General features: G+C 48.2%; 1 protein-coding gene across 3 annotated transcripts in view; it reads left to right on the top strand.

Annotated features, from left to right (window-relative positions):
• Positions 1-19,173, top strand: part of TRIM24 (tripartite motif containing 24) — a 65,825-nt gene that overhangs the window by 36,567 nt on the left and 10,085 nt on the right. For 2 of the 3 annotated variants that reach the window (XM_088457122.1, XM_088457121.1), the window contains exons 2-7: positions 4,634-4,752; positions 10,506-10,656; positions 12,704-12,833; positions 13,219-13,335; positions 15,128-15,242; positions 15,663-15,809. In XM_088457122.1, coding sequence (XP_088313248.1) covers positions 4,634-4,752; positions 10,506-10,656; positions 12,704-12,833; positions 13,219-13,335; positions 15,128-15,242; positions 15,663-15,809 — 779 coding nt within the window. The remainder of the gene's footprint in view (positions 1-4,633; positions 4,753-10,505; positions 10,657-12,703; positions 12,834-13,218; positions 13,336-15,127; positions 15,243-15,662; positions 15,810-19,173) is intronic. The other variant, XM_088457123.1, reaches the window with a different exon arrangement.

Raw genomic sequence — 19,173 nt, forward strand, 5'->3', positions numbered from 1 at the left:
CACACCTTGATCTATATTACAATTAGCACAAAGGTTATACAATATACAAGGTACAGTCGATATACGCATGCGCTCTGGATCCAGATTTTCCGGCATCAACTATGAAACCAACGCCAACAGAAAGAAAAGATGACTAACTACCAGATCTAGAGTGCTTGCATATGTACCCTTGCAGAGATAGGCAATACAATAGAACGAGTTGTCATAATCCAATTGGTTCGTCCTCCTGGTTCTCCTGTTACGATGCAGTTCATAGGTCAGTTTGTATTGTAATAGTACAGCCTCCAACAGCTCTGTGTGCGTTTTCCTGCCGAAAGAACAAGTCTAAACGGGCTAATAAACATTACATTACAGAGTACATTTCAATGCCTATCTCTATAATCCATAATTCGCAGACGCATGTTGTGATCTTCTTGCCGATGGAACCGGAAATCTGCAAATAAACAGTGGTTTAGAATAGCACTAAACACGATCTGCTTATGTACTAAACCCTAGATATCAAAATACCTGCATTTCACAATAGATTTGATAACCTATAAAACCTTTAATATTAATCTTAATGCTAGGGAACCTTTTTGTATAAGGATGCAATGTGTCAGTGTGGGGATATTAAGAAAAGACGCTAGTATACGTTGTGCGTCTACGTGTTTGTGGAGTACACCATGGTACGTGCTTTGCGGGGTTGTTCATCTTATATATAGTAATGTACGTATTTGTATGATGAGGACTTTTAACCTGGGGCAGTGGCAGACGCATGACGCTAATAATCCTAACAGCGCCGTACATGGGGTATCGTCCAGTTGCTGCTGTGCGTGGTGCGTTTTATCTGTAGAGTGCTTTGCTAAACAGCACAACTGTGCGCTGTGCGTCTTGTATATTATATGTATGATTTAATGTGCGTATGGGGTATGGTGGGACTTTAAACAATATGCGGTAGCAATGTAGTCGCACGATGCTAATAATAGCATATTAGCATCGCACATAATGGTTTCATGCTGACGACGCATGATGGCGTCGTCATTGGCAACATAAAATGGCGTCGTGCAGATTTTAATTTTACAATTTAGTTCTCAGCCAACCACCCGGCTTTGACAACCTGAAGCCGCTTACCTCTGGGTATGTGTGTGGTCATGCCGCTGCAACATCTAGTGGGCAGTGACTGCTAACTCCTCACTGGCCGCTTACTGTGGACCAGTCTGCTGTAGTAGCGGTGAGAGGGCAAGTTCAGAGACAATGGGCTCTGCCACAGGGCAGCCATGTGCAGACAGTGTCACCTTGTTGCCAGTGGGTGGGGGACTGTTCTCTGCTCTGTGTCTAAGGATCCCTGGGGAGAACTGTCCAACCATTGACTTCTCTCAGGCATCCACTGGATGGTTCTTCTCTCAGGCATCCACTGGATGGTTCTTCTCTCAGGCATCCACTGGATGGTTCTTCTCTCAGGCATCCACTGGATGGTTCTTCTCTCAGGCATCCACTGGATGGTTCTTCTCTCAGGCATCCACTGGATGGTTCTTCTCTCAGGCATCCACTGGATGGTTCTTCTCTCAGGCATCCACTGGATGGTTCTTCTCTCAGGCATCCACTGGATGGTTCTTCTCTCAGGCATCCACTGGATGGTTCTTCTCTCAGGCATCCACTGGATGGTTCTTCTCTCAGGCATCCACTGGATGGTTCTTCTCTCAGGCATCCACTGGATGGTTCTTCTCTCAGGCATCCACTGGATGGTTGTTTTGTCTAGATCTTCAACCACAAATTCTTCCAGGTTCTGGCTGCTCCCTCCGGCCGAAAGAGGGCTCCAGAGGGCAGGCAGCCAGATGATAGGTTAGCAGTCTTCCTGCACCCAACGCTGGAGCCCTTAGGGTGCCAGTGTAACAGTCAGCTAGACGGAAGTCCCAGCCCTCCCTGTACCTTCTCAGGAGGCTGCAGGTATAGACCCTCCGGTCGATCACTTAGTGCAGCTTCTGGCTTGGGTCAGTTTAGGGCAGCGGTTTTCAACCGGTGTGCTGCGGCACACTAGTGTGCCGTGGCCGGTTGTGAAGTGTGCTGCGGGGCTGTCAGAGCCACCGGGCACATTTTACTGTACTTCAGCATCCCGGGCCACTGAGCTCCTCTGGGAGACTCAGGCGCAACCGGGTAGTGACCTGCAAAGATGCGGCGGCGTGACATCACAGGTCACACGCCGCGTTGTCCACTGCCCGCCAGCCCGCTCTGCCAGCCAACGCCCTGCACCAATCAGCCAGCACGCGCTCTGTCCAGGCAGGCTCTGCAGCCTGCATGGAAGCCCGCCTGCACGCGATCCTGCTGCAGTGTGAGTGACAAGGGGGGAAGAAATGTGGGTTTTGTGGGGACCAGACATTTTTTTTTTTTTTCTTCGTGGGTACCAGCCATAGTTTATTTTTTCGTGGGAACCAGTCATGTAATTTTTTTTTTAGTGAGAACCAGCCATATGTTATCCAGCCATATATTTGCCTATTTAGTGGGGAACAATGTGTTTTGTTTTGTTTTTTGTTTCTGTGGGGCCAGCCATAGGTTTCTTTTTCTGTGGGGAGCAATTCTGTGGGGCGCAATGTGGTATGGTTGTTTTTTTTGTGGGGAGCAATGTGTTTTTTTTTTTTTCTGTTAGGCCAGCCAATGGGATTGTTTTATTCTTGTGGGGGCCAATGTAGTGTGTTTTGTTCCTGTGGGGGCCAATGTAGTGTGTTTTTTATTCTTGTGGGGGTCAATGTAGTGTGTTTTGTTCCTGTGGGGGCCAATGTAGTGTGTTTTTTATTCTTGTGGGGGTCAATGTAGTGTGTTTTGTTCCTGTGGGGGCCAATGTAGTGTGTTTTTTATTCTTGTGGGGGCCAATGTAGTGTGTTTTGTTCCTGTGGGAGCTAATGTAGTGTGTTTTTTCATAGTCCGCGCACACCGCATCGCCTGATAGTGTGCCTTGGCAATTTTAAAATCTTGTGTAGTGTGCCGCGAGTTAAAAAAGGTTGAAAATCACTGGTTTAGGGTGAGCAACCCCCACTGGTTTACAATGGATGTGGGGTTTCCATCAGATGGGGACCAGCAGCACGTGGAAAACTCCAGATCCCACAATACCACCAGGGTCTTGATTAAATATATATTATTTACTATACTCCTTTCCGAACATATACATTACCCCTATGCCCAGCGCCTGGAATTAACCATTGCTTTGCGCTTCATGCCCCTGACAGCATGGCTCCACAGATTGCTACAATGTAATTCTATTTACTTTTTTTTAAAACTTGTTTATATTCAGTAGTCCTGGCGCCTTTCTGGTGCTGCAGCGTCAGTATGTTTAAGAAATACTTTTAAACATTGTTTGCACTTCCTCCCCCCCCCCCTGCGAAGGCAAAAAAAAAATATATATATATATTTTTTTTTTGTCCCAGTGCATGATGCTGGTACAGTACTTACCCCTTGTAGTGCTGCACCCATTTTCTGCCCTCAGTTTTCCAAGTTTAGAGAAAAAAAATTATTTTTTAATGAAAAAAAATTAGAATCCTGCATATTATATTAATATTGTGAAACATTGCTTTGTATTAACCTTGATCGACCTTGTTTTATTGCTTTCTAACATTAACAATCCAAAGTTTATCTCCTCTAAAGAGGAGCCAGGCAAGTTTTTCTTCATTCCACTCATCTCAGTAGGACTGAAGGTTTTGAATTGGAAAAAAAAACATGATGGAGATTAAACCATGAGGTGTTTCTCTGTGTATTGCCTCTTTATGGGGTGTGTGGAGGAGTTTACCCTTTAAGTTTGAGAATGTTAGTTGTGGTTTTCTCCTGTCCTGTAGGATTGTTAGGGGAGGATCATGTGGAGTCATGGCTGATGCTAGGCAGATATTTAGTACTCTGATCTGGTTCACCCTCCTTATTTCCCTGTTTTGTGTGTTAATTGACTGTATTGGTTCAGCTCACTCAAATGAAGACCATAAGCAACAAGAATATGGAATAATACCAGGGGCATTCCCTTTATAATAGTACGGGAGCACAGAGAGAGGCGATAGGCTGGATCCTGCACAGCTCATCCTCCGCCCACATCGTTACCAAGTACTGTACTCTCTATGTATCGGTTACCAGTGGAGTCCTAAAAATAACATGGAGGTCTTCTTACACCCTCTGTAAAGCTGGGAGCCAGGGACCTGTCTAAGCCCAATTCCTGCCCAGTGCTAAGTTACTGTGTATTGTGCCAAGCACGGTCAGTAAAAGCTGTATGAGGCATCTTATTTTTGGTTTCATTTTTAGAATGTAAGCTCTTACGAGCAGGGCCCCCTACCCTCTTGTGCTTCTCCCTACTTTAGTTTCATCTACTTCTTACTCCCCACCAGGGCATCTAACACTTGGTTGCTTTGCTCTGTTGCATATCTAGGTGTTATGGTCACTAATGTAGCAATGTATATTATCCATGTACTGGTCCTGTATTGTATTAAACAGGTGACCAGTGACTTACAGTATATGTACTGTGTAAGGCGCTGCGGAACACTTATGGCGCCATAAAATAAATGAAGAAGAAGAATAATAATAATAAACATTTTATTTCTTGTTCTCATGAAGTGCAGCGTGATTGTAATGTGTACAGTGATAATGACCATTAATCTGACCCGTGCTTTGTCTGTGTCGGCAGTCGGGATTATCCGGTGTCCTGTATGCAGCCAGGAGTGTGCGGAGAGGGACATTATCGAGAACTACTTTGTACGCGACACCACAGAAGTCCCCAGCAGCACCGTGGAGAAGCCCAGTCAGGTGAGTGCCGCGCGCTGTCTGTGTTCTGCCGCTGTTGTCTGGGCCGTCGCAGTAATGCGTGTGCTGGAATTATCACTTACAGCTCTCTCATGGTGGCCAGCCTGCGTATGTTTTGTGTAAATGACATAGTGATGAAGCAGGACTTGGCTATTGAGCAGATGGATGTTATTATTTGGTGTAGCCAGCTGTAAGATAGTGTAATAAGGCCATTTGTGTCTCGCTTACATAACCTCAGTAATGGCCCATTTGTCATATATAGGTGCTCCGCTCTTACCCGTACACATGGGGTCATTTATGTAACACCCAGAAAAGTGCCTTTGTTGGACCCTATTTGCATGAGTGCTACTTGCTCTCCACCTCGGTTGATGGTTTTACACCGTAAGAGATCCACATTAATAGAGGCTTAGCAGTTTTGGTGCCGTATAGTACTCAGACAAAACATAGCGCCATAATGTCGACAGGGTCAAAATGTCTACAAATAAAATATAAACAACTCATAAGGTCAACACCAAAATGTCAACCATCAGAATATAGACCTCTAGGTACAATATGTAGACATAGAAGGAGCCAGTAAGAATCCAACTGCAATACTAACTTGAATAGAAGTCCATCAGTGGCATCTGTGTATTTAAACATGTCCCCTTTATTTCTCGGGCGTTCCGGCCAGTGATATTCCCCTGCTGTCCAGCACTGTTTTGCGACCAAATGTTGTGGTGCACTCAGGATTTATATAGAATTGTCAGTGCAGCGTGTCTTATTAGCCGTGCCACCGTGCCGGGCAGCGTCCGACTGGGGGGGGGCAGAGAAGAACCCTCTCCTAGTATATAAACTGTGCGGAATGGTTACCGGCGGGGACCATTCGCTACTGAACAGTGAAGTTTACTGCCTGCGTCTGCACTCTGCGTTTCAGCGGACACGTGTTTCTTACTGGTCCTTCTGTGTAGCCAGCAAGTGGGGGCAGTATCTGGGCTGGCTGTCATTGCAGCCAGCAAGTGGGGGCAGTGGCTGGGCTGGCTGTCATTGCAGCCAGCAAGTGGGGGCAGTATCTCGGCTGGCTATCATTGCAGCCAGCAAGTGGGGGCAGTGTCTGGGCTGGCTATCATTGCAGCCAGCAAGTGGGGGCAGTATCTGGGCTGGCTGTCATTGCAGCCAGCAAGTGGGGGCAGTATCTGGGCTGGCTGTCGTTGCAGCCAGCAAGTGGGGACAGTGTCTGGGTTGGCTGTCATTGCAGCCAGCAAGTGGGGGCAGTATCTGGGCTGGCTGTCGTTGCAGCCAGCAAGTGGGGGCAGTGTCTGGGTTGGCTGTCGTTGCAGCCAGCAAGTGGGGGCAGTATCTGGGCTGGCTGTCATTGCAGCCAGCAAGTGGGGGCAGTGTCTGGGCTGGCTGTCATTGCAGCCAGCAAGTGGGGGCAGTATCTGGGCTGGCTGTCATTGCAGCCAGCAAGTGGGGGCAGTGTCTGGGCTGGCTATCATTGCAGCCAGCAAGTGGGGGCAGTGTCTGGGCTGGCTGTCATTGCAGCCAGCAAGTGGGGGCAGTGTCTGGGCTGGCTGTCATTGCAGCCAGCAAGTGGGGGCAGTATCTGGGCTGGCTGTCATTGCAGCCAGCAAGTGGGGGCAGTATCTGGGCTGGCTGTCATTGCAGCCAGCAAGTGGGGGCAGTATCTGGGCTGGCTATCATTGCAGCCAGCAAGTGGGTCTGGCTATATGTCTCCAAAAAGCAATTGGGCAGTATCCGGGTGAATTATATCTGTGTTCAGCCAGCTGTTACCCATAATTTAATACCTGTGGCATGAAGCAGAGCGCACTAAATAATCTGATGCCGATCTCACTAGAACACAGGTTCTCAAACTCTGTCCTTAGGACCCCAAACAGGGCATGTTTTCCAGGTCTGACAGAATCACAAGTGAAATTATTAGCTTCACCTGTGGATCTTTTAAAATGTGTCAGTAAGTAATGAGTACACCTGTGCTCCTGCTGGGTGACCTGCAAAACGTGACCTGTGTAGGCTACGGAAGACAGAGTTTGAGAACCTCTGCACTAGAGGAACCAGATCCTACAGGCTTTGATTGTTGAAAAGCTGCAGAAAACTGGGCCTCTAAAGCTGGCCATACACTGTGCGATATGCACCGTGCGACGCGATGGGGGAACCGATGTCCGACATATCGGGCGGTCCCCGCACCCGGTGCGATCGGGTGGCCAACAGCCCAATACTCCCCACCCGCATAGCGCTGCATGAGATCGCACATCACATCCCCAGATTGATTGAACCTGCAGTAAGATCTGGGGGTGCGATGTACGACCCCACGGGTGCGCGCTCTGTCCAATATCATGCCCATACACGGTACAATAGAGCAGCCAAATCGTACCAAGCCGTCGGATCGGCTGTTTTATCATACCGTGTATGGGCACCTTAAAAAGAGAACATTTAATATATAAAATATTAATCTCTAGATTGTCAATATAAATTAAAAATTTCATAATTGCAAAGCCCCCGGTTACTTCCTTATGCCACCCGGCTGGCACAATCTTCTGGGGAGAACAGTGTCCGATAATGAGTCTCTGTGCGAATATGTCTGATTGCAGTTAGCATACCAGCACTAGTATCAGTCTGATTGCAGTTAGCATACCAGCACTAGTATCTGTCTGATTGCAGTTAGCATACCAGCACTAGTATCTGTCTGATTGCAGTTACCAGCAGTAGTATCAGTCTGATTGCAGTTACCAGCAGTAGTATCAGTCTGATTGCAGTTACCAGCAGTAGTATCAGTCTGATTGCAGTTACCAGCAGTAGTATCAGTCTGATTGCAGTTACCAGCAGTAGTATCAGTCTGATTGCAGTTACCAGCAGTAGTATCAGTCTGATTGCAGTTACCAGCAGTAGTATCAGTCTGATTGCAGTTACCAGCAGTAGTATCAGTCTGATTGCAGTTACCAGCAGTAGTATCAGTCTGATTGCAGTTACCAGCAGTAGTATCAGTCTGATTGCAGTTACCAGCAGTAGTATCAGTCTGATTGCAGTTACCAGCACTAGTATCAGTCTGATTGCAGATACCAGCACTAGTATCAGTCTGATTGCAGTTACCAGCAGTAGTATCAGTCTGATTGCAGTTACCAGCAGTAGTATCAGTCTGATTGCAGTTACCAGCAGTAGTATCAGTCTGATTGCAGTTACCAGCAGTAGTATCAGTCTGATTGCAGTTACCAGCAGTAGTATCAGTCTGATTGCAGTTACCAGCAGTAGTATCAGTCTGATTGCAGTTACCAGCAGTAGTATCAGTCTGATTGCAGTTACCAGCAGTAGTATCAGTCTGATTGCAGTTACCAGCAGTAGTATCAGTCTGCTGCTTTAAATATTGTGGAAGGTTACAGGTACATGAAAATAAGTTTTATTGAAGCATCAAGTGTCATGTATACAGACATAGTGAATGACAATGTAAATAGTAATGACATAAGGAGTTACATGCGGAACATGAAATACATGTTTAATCAAGATAGCATAAACTGACCGTAGCATTTTATATTTACCACATAGACTATCCCATATTACATTAGGAAAAAAACACAGCTACTTTCCTTATTAACAGACTTGTGTGTTTAAACACACAGAATAACATTGATAGACCTATACAGTACTTAAACTCAAGTTAGTATTTCAGTTGCCAGTCACAACATAGGATCTATTCAATTAGTAGCAAAAAAGGATGTTTTTTGCAAAAAAAATGGCGAAATTTTCGCCCAAAAAACAGGGGAAAACTGCAACAGGCGAAAAAAACTGGAGAAAAGTTTTCCCCATCCCAGGAGAAAAACAAAGAATGCAAAATCACTTTTTGGCTAAAGTTTTAGGGATTTCTTTCAGGACCCTTTGGACACCCCCCCCCCCCCCCCCCCCCCCAAAGATAAAAATATTCGTAAGTTGCATAATTTGGCGAAAAACCACGCAAATTTTGGTTGCATTTTTATGACGCGAAAATATATTTGCACCCATTTTAACGTACCCTCAATTTACGTGGAACAGTAATTTTCTGGGGAAAAAATTGCTTTCTAATTTTATTTATTTATTTTTTTCAACGTTTTTTTTTCTTTGGTCAGAATTTATGCGGTGATTTTTTGCAACTTACGGATTGTTTTATCATTAGGTGGGGGGGCGGTCCGAAGGGTTCTGAAAGAAATCCCTAAATTTTTAGCCACATATAGGGATTTTGCATTTTTTTTTTTTTTTTTTTTTTCTCCTGGTCTAGGGAAAACATTTCTCCAGGCTTTTTTTTTTTTTTTTTTTTTGCTTGTTGCCATTTTTGTGGTGAAGATTTTGGCATTTTTTTTTTTGTTTGTTTTATTTCTCAAACATCCGTTTTCGACGCTAATTGAATATGGCCCTATGTTACAGTTGCCAGTCACAATGAACGTGACAGTGGCTGCGGAAATTGTTGGGTGCAGCACATAGCAGTCGGGCACATAGTGCGCAGTTCTCTAGTGGGTGCGGGGGAAGGGGTGCTTTTTGGGTGACAGTGATTTTTATGTGATATTTAGGGACACATGACTGTATGGCGGACTTGTTGCTAGATTGTACAACTGTTTGCGCATAAACTGTGGCAGTCCAGCTGCTGCTGAACAGGCCATACACATACCAGCATGCCCGGCAACAGTGTCAGCAGGCCCTAACCGCAAATGGCTAGCAGGATATACTGCTCTGTGTGCTTCCACAGCAGCTCCTAGTGGGTCACGATCTTGTATCCTGACCGCCGGGTTCCCGTACCCAACCCCTCCACAGCACCGGACAATGGGGAAAACAGGACAGGTCGTGAAATGGGCATGTAAGATAGACAGGGCAAATCCAGATGTGAAAGCTGCAACTGATAAGGAACGTTCTTCTGTTGTTACAGGACTTAAGCTGGGTGTGTAACTATACGATTGTGTACCCAGTCGACAGCAATGCGATGAATGACCTGCGTGCATGTGCGATCCACACAATATAGCGTTCCAATCCACGTCTGAATGATATATCGTACGATACATAGCGTAGTGTGTACCTAGCTTTAGTATGAACCTGTCTGGCAGTGCACCGTGCTGGGTAACAATCATTTACCTGATCACGTTGTAGATAAACAGATGTTACAGGTGTTATTCTCTGGAGGAAATGGTTATCTGAGTAATTATATTGTGCTACACTAAATACTGCCTCAGCGCTGCCTAGCTGTGATCCACACCTGTATAATGTGCTAGAGAGGTTTAGCAATTGCTGCGATGGGAATAGGAATAATCTTCAGGATGATAAATTGTTTTTTTTTTACCTGCACTGGGGTTTTCTAGTGCTCAGAGTATTCACCATCTTCTCACTAGTGCTCAGGAGATTCCCCCCTGTAACTGGTATTTATCACAGTGTCTTATTATAAGTGATGTAGGGTATACACAGGGGCAGGAAGGGAATTTCCCGTTACTCTCCCACACATTTATATTCCCCCGGGCCGTAGTGCAGGGATTCCAGACAGTCGGGGGCTGTAGATGTTGCCGGGCAGTCGGGGGCTGTAGATGTTGCCGGGCAGTCGGGGGCTGTAGATGTTGCCGGGCAGTCGGGGGCTGTAGATGTTGCCGGGCAGTCGGGGGCTGTAGATGTTGCCGGGCAGTCGGGGGCTGTAGATGTTGCCGGGCAGTCGGGGGCTGTAGATGTTGCCGGGCAGTCGGGGGCTGTAGATGTTGCCGGGCAGTCCATTACAGAGGTTGTGATTTTAATCCGTCTTTCATGGTGTTTCCTCTTAGCAAGCGTGCACGAGCTGCGAGGACAATGCGGAGGCTCGGGGCTTCTGTGTGGAGTGTGTGGAATGGCTGTGTAAGAACTGCGTACAGGCCCATCAGCGGGTGAAGTTTACCAAGGACCACACCGTTCGGCAGAAGGAGGAGGTGCCACCAGGTAGGGGAAGCTGCTGAGACTCTCTCCGCTCTGTGTATAACAGAGACATGTTCTGCTAAACGTCTAATGTAGAGGTTCCCAAACGCGGTCCTCAAGGCTCCCCAACAGTTCAGGTTTTAGAGATTTCCATGGTTGCGCACAGGTGATTTAAGTAGTACCTCATTCATGGCTAAGCACAGGTGTTTAAATCAAATTGACTGAGGTACTAATTAAGTCACCTGTGCTTAGCTATGAATATCTCTAAAACCTGAACTGTTGAGGAGCCTTGAGGACCGCGTTTGGGAACTTCTGGTCTAATGCGTAGAAATACATTACCGCCTATGTCCGGGGCATAGATGAAGCTTTCGGGAGGGGTTTTCATTGTGGAATTTACTTCATACTGGTGACAAAATGGAGTTTCTTTTGCCTATTCCCGGTGTCTTCCTTCGTTACATTTTATTGGGTTGTCTTTCATAACCGTTGCGTTTCTCGCTTCGGGAAACTCTGCTCTGGGTTATAGGAAACCAAAAGGTGAGGTCATCGTACAGTGTGGCCATACACAGGGGAGGCTAAATTATACAGGATCCAGCAGTCCTAGTAGCAGGGTCACTGATTACCTAACTGCGGCCTGTTGTGGTCAGGAGACGGTCGCACTCGCAGGCCACATAAGGATCATTGTCTGGCATTGCATACGTTTTGGAGCACCACACACACATCCAGCTATCTGTGACATATGAGACCACTTATAGCACTCCTCATTGCTAGGTAAAGGGGTGCTGCTGTGTGTTATGAAGATAAGAAATCTCTGTGGCAATCGCCTCTCAAAATTGAGCTTAAGATGTAACATAAATTTTAGTTTGGTCCCTGATGTCAGATTAGGGGTTGGCGTTTGCTGCAATCGGTAGTTCTGGTCACAGTGCACGTTTAACCGTTGTCCCTAGTAACGTGTTGTATCTGTGCTCTCTGTTTTCCCTGGTAACACCTCGGATTGCAGAACTCGCAGCGTAGTGCGATCCACAGCGTCTAAGAATAATACTCCCGTCACCTGCCCATTGTCCATTCCAAGATGTATTTCTCTGGATGGTCATTAACTTGATTTAAACCTAAACTGATTTAATTTATTTCATTTTAAAGCTACAGCTGTGTCCTCCTCCTCCTATCCTCAGTACGCCACACAGCGTGACGTGCCTGGCGTGAGTGAGCCACCCGTGCAACTCTGCTAGCGTCGGGCGTCTTTTATTTTTTTTTGCCGTAATTGCGTTGAAGTCACAGTTCCATGTTACTAGGAGGCACCAGGAGACGGTGCTGATTAATTTAATATGACACTTTTATATCTATGTGCGATGTCTATTCACAGTGTGGGGAGAGCTTGGGGACAGCCCAGCATATCCGCCAGTGCTGGGCACGCCCCATACAGTAATGATAAGGGGGCAGGTCTCAAGGCCACGCCTCCTTTTTAGTGGCCATGCACCCTTTTCAGGCGCGCAAATGCCCTCATTAGATAGCCGCACGGCACCTAGAGCGAACACTAGTGCCCCACCATTAGAAGTGTACTATGGCTATTGAATACTCTGCCAATAGTATCATTGTCTATTTATGTCCCACCACTTCCACAAGGCACCTAGGAGGCTGCCACTGAGTACAGGGCAAGCTGGGAGGGTAAATACCCCGGGCTGGGTAACAGATGTCTCCAGGTGATGTGCACGATGGTGGTTATGTCATTAGCAGGTCTAGTTCTGGGCATATTACAGCTCTAGTTTTATATCATTTGCTTCAGAATTCTGGTACATAAGTCTGTTCTGTGGGAGACTTTCCCTGCAGCCACTGTGGGGGGGGTAAAGTGCTGCAGCCACTGTGGGGGGGGGGTAAAGTGCTGCAGCCACTGTGGGGGGGGGGTAAAGTGCTGCAGCCACTGTGGGGGGGGGTAAAGTGCTGCAGCCACTGTGGGGGGGGGGTAAAGTGCTGCAGCGACTGTGGGCGGGGTAAAGTGCTGCAGCGACTGTGGGGGGGTAAAGTGCTGCAGCCACTGTGGGCTAACATGCTGACACTGCGCCATTTCTCTCCCAAGCAGTCGGAGCGAATAGCCAGCGTCCCGTCTTCTGTCCGTTCCACAAGAAGGAGCAGCTGAAACTTTACTGTGAAACCTGTGACAAATTGACCTGTAGGGACTGTCAGCTGCAGGAACATAAAGAGCACAGGTAACGTCCCGGAACGCAGCTGCTGCGATGGCTGCCGTCTCAGGTGCAGCACAATGACGTTAGGTTCTAGAATCGGCGCCTACGCAGCGGTTAGCACATGCACTAGATATACGTTGGCATTAACAAGGGGTTTTCCTTTTACAGCGCTGACTTGTCTGTTAATCCGTAAACCCTTTATACAATCTGTGTTGGTGCATTTAGATTGTTTAATTAATCTGACCGTTTATACAGAACTAATAATCTCCTTTGTGCTACTGAGGAATCCTAGCAGGGTCTGTTGTAGTGATAACACGTGTGGGGGGGTGCAGTTATTGTTACCTTGTTATATCGTTATAACAGGCAGACAATCAGCACACTCTCATCATATATATATCTTTTGTTTTAGGTACCAGTTTATTGAAGAAGCTTTTCAGAGTCAGAAGGTCATCATCGATACCCTCATATCAAAATTAATGGAAAAGAACAAATACATAAAATTTACAGGAGACCAAATTCAAAACAGGTAATTCCAGCAAGAGGTCCAGGATCTACCCGATGCCAATGTCTCCTAGTTCATATTACAGTTCTAAACCTGTACCTGCCCTGCACAGCTCCACAATCTCCCCAATGTGTCCTATATCGGGAACGTGATGACGCCTCCTAGTTCATATTACAGTTCTAAACCTGTACCTGCCCTGCACAGCTCCACAATCTCCCCAATGTGTCCTATATCGGGAACGTGATGACGCCTCCTAGTTCATATTACAGTTCTAAACCTGTCCCTGCCCCGTACAGCTCCACAATCTCCCCAATGTGTCCTATATCGGGAACGGTATGATGCCTCCTAGTTCATATTACAGTTCTAAACTGTGCCCTGTACCTACCCTGCACAGCTCCACAATCTCCCCAATGTGTCCTATACAGGGAACAGTATGGAACCTCCTACTCGTTTGTCTTACAGTTCTAAATTGTGCCCCATACTTGCTCTGCACCTGGCACCGTACAGCTCCACAATCTCCCCAAGGAGTTTTACCTGGCATAGAAACACCTCTAAGATGTATGAAGCACACACACCATCCATAGGGGATGCAGTCAGGAAGCCGATAGTCGAAATGCAGACCGCCGGCTTCCCAACTGTAATCCCTGCAGGGGTCTAATAACAGGCGTTAGGTTAAGGGCTCCCATTAGGGACTTGGGGTTATGCACCGCCCCGGGAGAGTTAGCTATAGGCTAGGGGAAGGGGGGGGGGGCTTATGGTTAGGCTGCGGGGAAGGGGGGGTTGGGGTTAGGCTGCGGAGAAGGGGGGGTTAGGCACTTACAGGGGGGGGGGTTAGGGTTAGGCACCCCTAAGGGAGGGGTTTTAGGGGTGGGGGGGTTGGATTAGTAAATACTTACCTGTCGATCTTCACTGCTGTTCTTCCAGCATTGGGATTCGATGCCCGGTGGTATTCCATAACAATCCCCATAGAGGGTCTCTCAGTTATAACGCCAGCGTGTTATGTAGTAGAGACCAACGTCAGACTGTCTGTAAGATATAGCGTTCCCGCTAGGCTGTTTTAGCGGGGCGTGGCGCCCTACCCTCCTTCTGGAGGGCAAAAAGCGCCCTGCCCTCACAGCCTGCGGTCACCCGGTCTATTATCCCTGTCTGCAGCGCTTGGGGGCTGCCCGGCGTGTCCGTAAGTGCCGGGCACGCCCCCAAGTACGACGAAAATAGGACGCGTCTTATAGACATGCCCCCTTTTGATGACCACGTCCCCTTTGCTGACGCGTGCGCGCCTTTGGCGCGCGCACAAGGTTGCCCTCTCTAGCTTCGGGGCCCTGCCTGCCGGCGGAGCTAGAGTGAACACTATGTAAGATGTATATGGATATTCTCCTTTCTCTCCCCCCATACCAGTGGGTATTAGTGTGTAGCGCTCTTACAGGAGACCATGAGAACGCATCGCTGGTGCCTATATGCTGGTGATAATTGTTAATTGTAAAATATAATTCAGGTAGATTGTTAGCAGAAGGCTATAACTGAGCGTTAGGGTGCACCGGTCCTGGAGGCGCCCAGTAATAGGGCTACAGGTGAGATCTGTATGCGGATTGTGTTCTCCCAGCAATTACATTACTGCTTGCTGCATTGCAGTCCCCTGTCTCCTACAACTAATGTATTCATTTACTTTGCGGCAGCGCTCGCTGGCCTGTTTGAATTCACGCTGCCCATTTCCTTTAATTACAATTATATTTCACCTACTGACAGCTCGTTTCTATGGGGCGTATTGTATTTCAGGGGGATTTTGTCTCTTATTTATTTATTTTCTCCCTCTTATCAGGATTCTTGAAGTGAACCAGAACCAAAAGCAGGTGGAGCAGGACATCAAAGTGGCCATATTTACTCTGATGGTGGAGATCAACAAGAAGGGGAAGGCCATGCTGCACCAGCTGGATGTAAGCGCTCGGGAACATGCCGCCAGGTCGCCTTACATAGCGCGGAATGAGACGGCGAGACCTCCTGGTAACACCCGCTGTGCGGTATTCATGTCACCGCTCGGGAACATGCCGCCCGGCCGCCTTACATAGCACAGAATGATCCGGCGAGACATCCTGGTGACACCCGCTGTGCGGTATTCATGTCACCGCTCGGGAACATGCCGCCAGGCCGCCTTACATAGCGCGGAATGAGACGGCGAGACCTCCTGGTAACACCCGCTGTGCGGTATTCATATTCAGAATAAATAACCAGACAAGGCCTCCTGCGGTTTATAGTGGGGTGTTGGTGCGCTCTGTAGTGCGGGGTGTGGTTGAGATTATTTCGGGGACCGGTGATAGACTGTATGGCGGTAGTGACAGCTTCTGTCTCTGTGATAGGCTCTTTCCAAGGATCGGCGAATGAAGCTCCTGAAGCAGCAGAGTGAGGTGGACGGCTTCTCCAAGCAGCTGGAGCACGTGGTGTATTTCTCCAAGTGGGCGGTCTCCAGCGGCAGCAGCACCGCGTTACTGTACAGCAAGCGCCTGGTAGGTCCCAGCATCCTCCACTTCCTTGTCAGCGGAGAGTTGTGCTTTCATATATGTCTGCTATTTATTTCCTGTGATATGTACAGCCTCTAGCTTTCCATGGGGCCCCGGGTGTACAGCCTCTAGCTTTCCATGGGGCCCCGGGTGTACAGCCTCTAGCTTTCCATGGGGCCCCGGGTGTACAGCCTTCAGCTTTCCATGGGGCCCCGGGTGTACAGCCTTCAGCTTTCCATGGGGCCCCGGGGCGTACAACGTGCGGCTGTCCATGGAGCCCCGGGGCGTACAACGTGCGGCTGTCCATGGAGCCCCGGGGCGTACAACGTGCGGCTGTCCATGGAGCCCCGGGGCGTACAACGTGCGGCTGTCCATGGAGCCCCGGGGCGTACAACGTGCGGCTGTCCATGGAGCCCCGGGGCGTACAACGTGCGGCTGTCCATGGAGCCCCGGGGCGTACAACGTGCGGCTGTCCATGGAGCCCCGGGGCGTACAGCCTCCAGCCCGGGTGATAAAATGGCAGAGGTGTATTAGTCTTGCTAGCTGAGCCCTGTATGTGAGGCTTGTTTTGCTGGGAGCAGGTACGGAAGTCTCACACTGTGGCTTCCTATCGCTGGCATGCATAGGAAGACCATGCCCCCCTATTAAGCAGTGTGTGGGTAAGGGATTGGAGTGTGGGATGTAGCATTTTGTTATTAATGATTACTCCAATTGGTACTAGATATTTCATTTCCAATGTTTGAAAAGTATTCTAAACGATGTTACATCAGCTGGCAGGAGTCAGGGACTATATTGATACCCACGTCTCGCATGCAAAGTCAACTTTCCACCAACACAAAGTGCCCAATTTCCCCCTATAGCATATAGTGATCACCCCAACATTTAATATTCTCTTATCTGCCGGCTATCCCGTCACCTCACCAGCTCTGGCTGATCCAGTGCAATCCCAGTGTCACTATTATTTCACCCACACACTTCTGCACAGCTAATACCTCCGTGTGCACTGTGCTGATGGGTGGTCTGTATGGTGTGTAGTGTGTGCACTGTGTTGATGGGTGGTCTGTATGGTGAGTAGTGTGTGCACTGTGTTGATGGGTGGTCTGTATGGTGTGTAGTGTGTGCACTGTGCTGATGGGTGGTCTGTATGGTGAGTAGTGTGTGCACTGTGCTGATGGGTGGTCTGTATGGTGTGTAGTGTGTGCACTGTGCTGATGGGTGGTCTGTATGGTGTGTAGTGTGTGCACTGTGCTGATGGGTGGTCTGTATGGTGTGTAGTGTGTGCACTGTGTTGATGGGTGGTCTGTATGGTGAGTAGTGTGTGCACTGTGTTGATGGGTGGTCTGTATGGTGTGTAGTGTGTGCACTGTGCTGATGGGTGGTCTGTATGGTGAGTAGTGTGTGCACTGTGCTGATGGGTGGTCTGTATGGTGTGTAGTGTGTGCACTGTGCTGATGGGTGGTCTGTATGGTGTGTAGTGTGTGCACTGTGCTGATGGGTGGTCTGTATGGTGTGTAGTGTGTGCACTGTGTTGATGGGTGGTCTGTATGGTGTGTAGTGTGTGCACTGTGTTGTTGGGTGGTCTGTATGGTGTGTAGTGTGTGCACTGTGCTGATGGGTGGTCTGTATGGTGTGTAGTGTGTGCACTGTGCTGATGGGTGGTCTGTATGGTGTGTAGTGTGTGCACTGTGCTGATGGGTGGTCTGTATGGTGTGTAGTGTGTGCACTGTGCTGATGGGTGGTCTGTATGGTGTGTAGTGTGTGCACTGTGTTGATGGGTGGTCTGTATGGTGTGTAGTGTGTGCACTGTGTTGATGGGTGGTCTGTATGGTGTGTAGTGTGTGCACTGTGTTGATGGGTGGTCTGTATGGTGTGTAGTGTGTGCACTGTGTTGATGGGTGGTCTGTATGGTGTGTAGTGTGTGCACTGTGCTGATGGGTGGTCTGTATGGTGAGTAGTGTGTGCACTGTGCTGATGGGTGGTCTGTATGGTGTGTAGTGTGTGCACTGTGCTGATGGGTGGTCTGTATGGTGAGTAGTGTGTGCAGGATACTCTGCCATTAATAATGCTGGTTTGTAGAGTGCTGTATAGTTTGGTGTAAATTATCGGCAGTATAAGAAGAATGATTTAGTCTGATTGTCCACTCTGGGATGTCTGTGACGTGGGAACAATAAGACATGTCTAGTTTTCTGCATTACCGTAGTTGGTGACTCTGTGTATATGGCATATATGTGCTGTCTCGGGAGTATATGGCATATATGTGGTGTCTCGGGAGTATATGGCATGTATGTGCTGTCTCGGGTGTATATGGCATGTATGTGCTGTCTCGGGTGTATATGGCATGTATGTGCTGTCGCGGGTGTATTTGGTATGTATGTGCTGTCGCGGGTGTATTTGGTATGTATGTGCTGTCGCGGGTGTATATGGCATGTACGTGCTGTCTCGGGTGTATATGGCATGTACGTGCTGTCTCGGGTGTATATGGCATGTACGTGCTGTCTCGGGTGTATATGGCATGTACGTGCTGTCTCGGGTGTATATGGCATGTACGTGCTGTCTCGTGTATTTGGCATGTACGTGCTGTCTCGTGTATATGGCATGTATGTGCTGTCTCGGGTGTATATGGCATGTATGTGCTGTCGCGGGTGTATATGGCATGTACGTGCTGTCGCGGGTGTATATGGCATGTACGTGCTGTCTCGGGTGTATATGGCATGTACGTGCTGTCTCGGGTGTATATGGCATGTACGTGCTGTCTCGGGTGTATATGGCATGTACGTGCTGTCTCGGGTGTATATGGCATGTACGTGCTGTCTCGGGTGTATATGGCATGTACGTGCTGTCTCGGGTGTATATGGCATGTACGTGCTGTCTCGGGTGTATATGGCATGTACGTGCTGTCTCGGGTGTATATGGCATGTACGTGCTGTCTCGTGTATATGGAATGTATGTGCTGTCTCGGGTGTATATGGCATGTATGTGCTGTCGCGGGTGTATTTGGTATGTATGTGCTGTCGCGGGTGTATATGGCATGTACGTGCTGTCTCGGGTGTATATGGTATGTACGTGCTGTCTTGGGTGTATTTGGCATGTACGTGCTGTCTTGGGTGTATTTGGCATGTACGTGCTGTCTTGGGTGTATTTGGCATGTACGTGCTGTCTCGTGTATTTGGCATGTATGTGCTTTCTCGGGTGTATTTGGCATGTATGTGCTTTCTCGGGTGTATTTGGCATGTATGTGCTGTCTCTGGTGTATATGACATGTACGTGCTGTCTCGGGTGTATTTGGCATGAATGTGCTGTCTTGGGTGTATATGGCATGTACGTGCTGTCTCGGGTGTATTTGGCATGTACGTGCTGTCTTGGGTGTATA

This window comes from Taudactylus pleione, unplaced genomic scaffold (genome assembly GCF_031769625.1).
Source record: "Taudactylus pleione unplaced genomic scaffold, aTauple2 ptg000738l, whole genome shotgun sequence".
In the NCBI taxonomy this organism is placed as follows: Eukaryota; Metazoa; Chordata; class Amphibia; order Anura; family Myobatrachidae; genus Taudactylus; species Taudactylus pleione.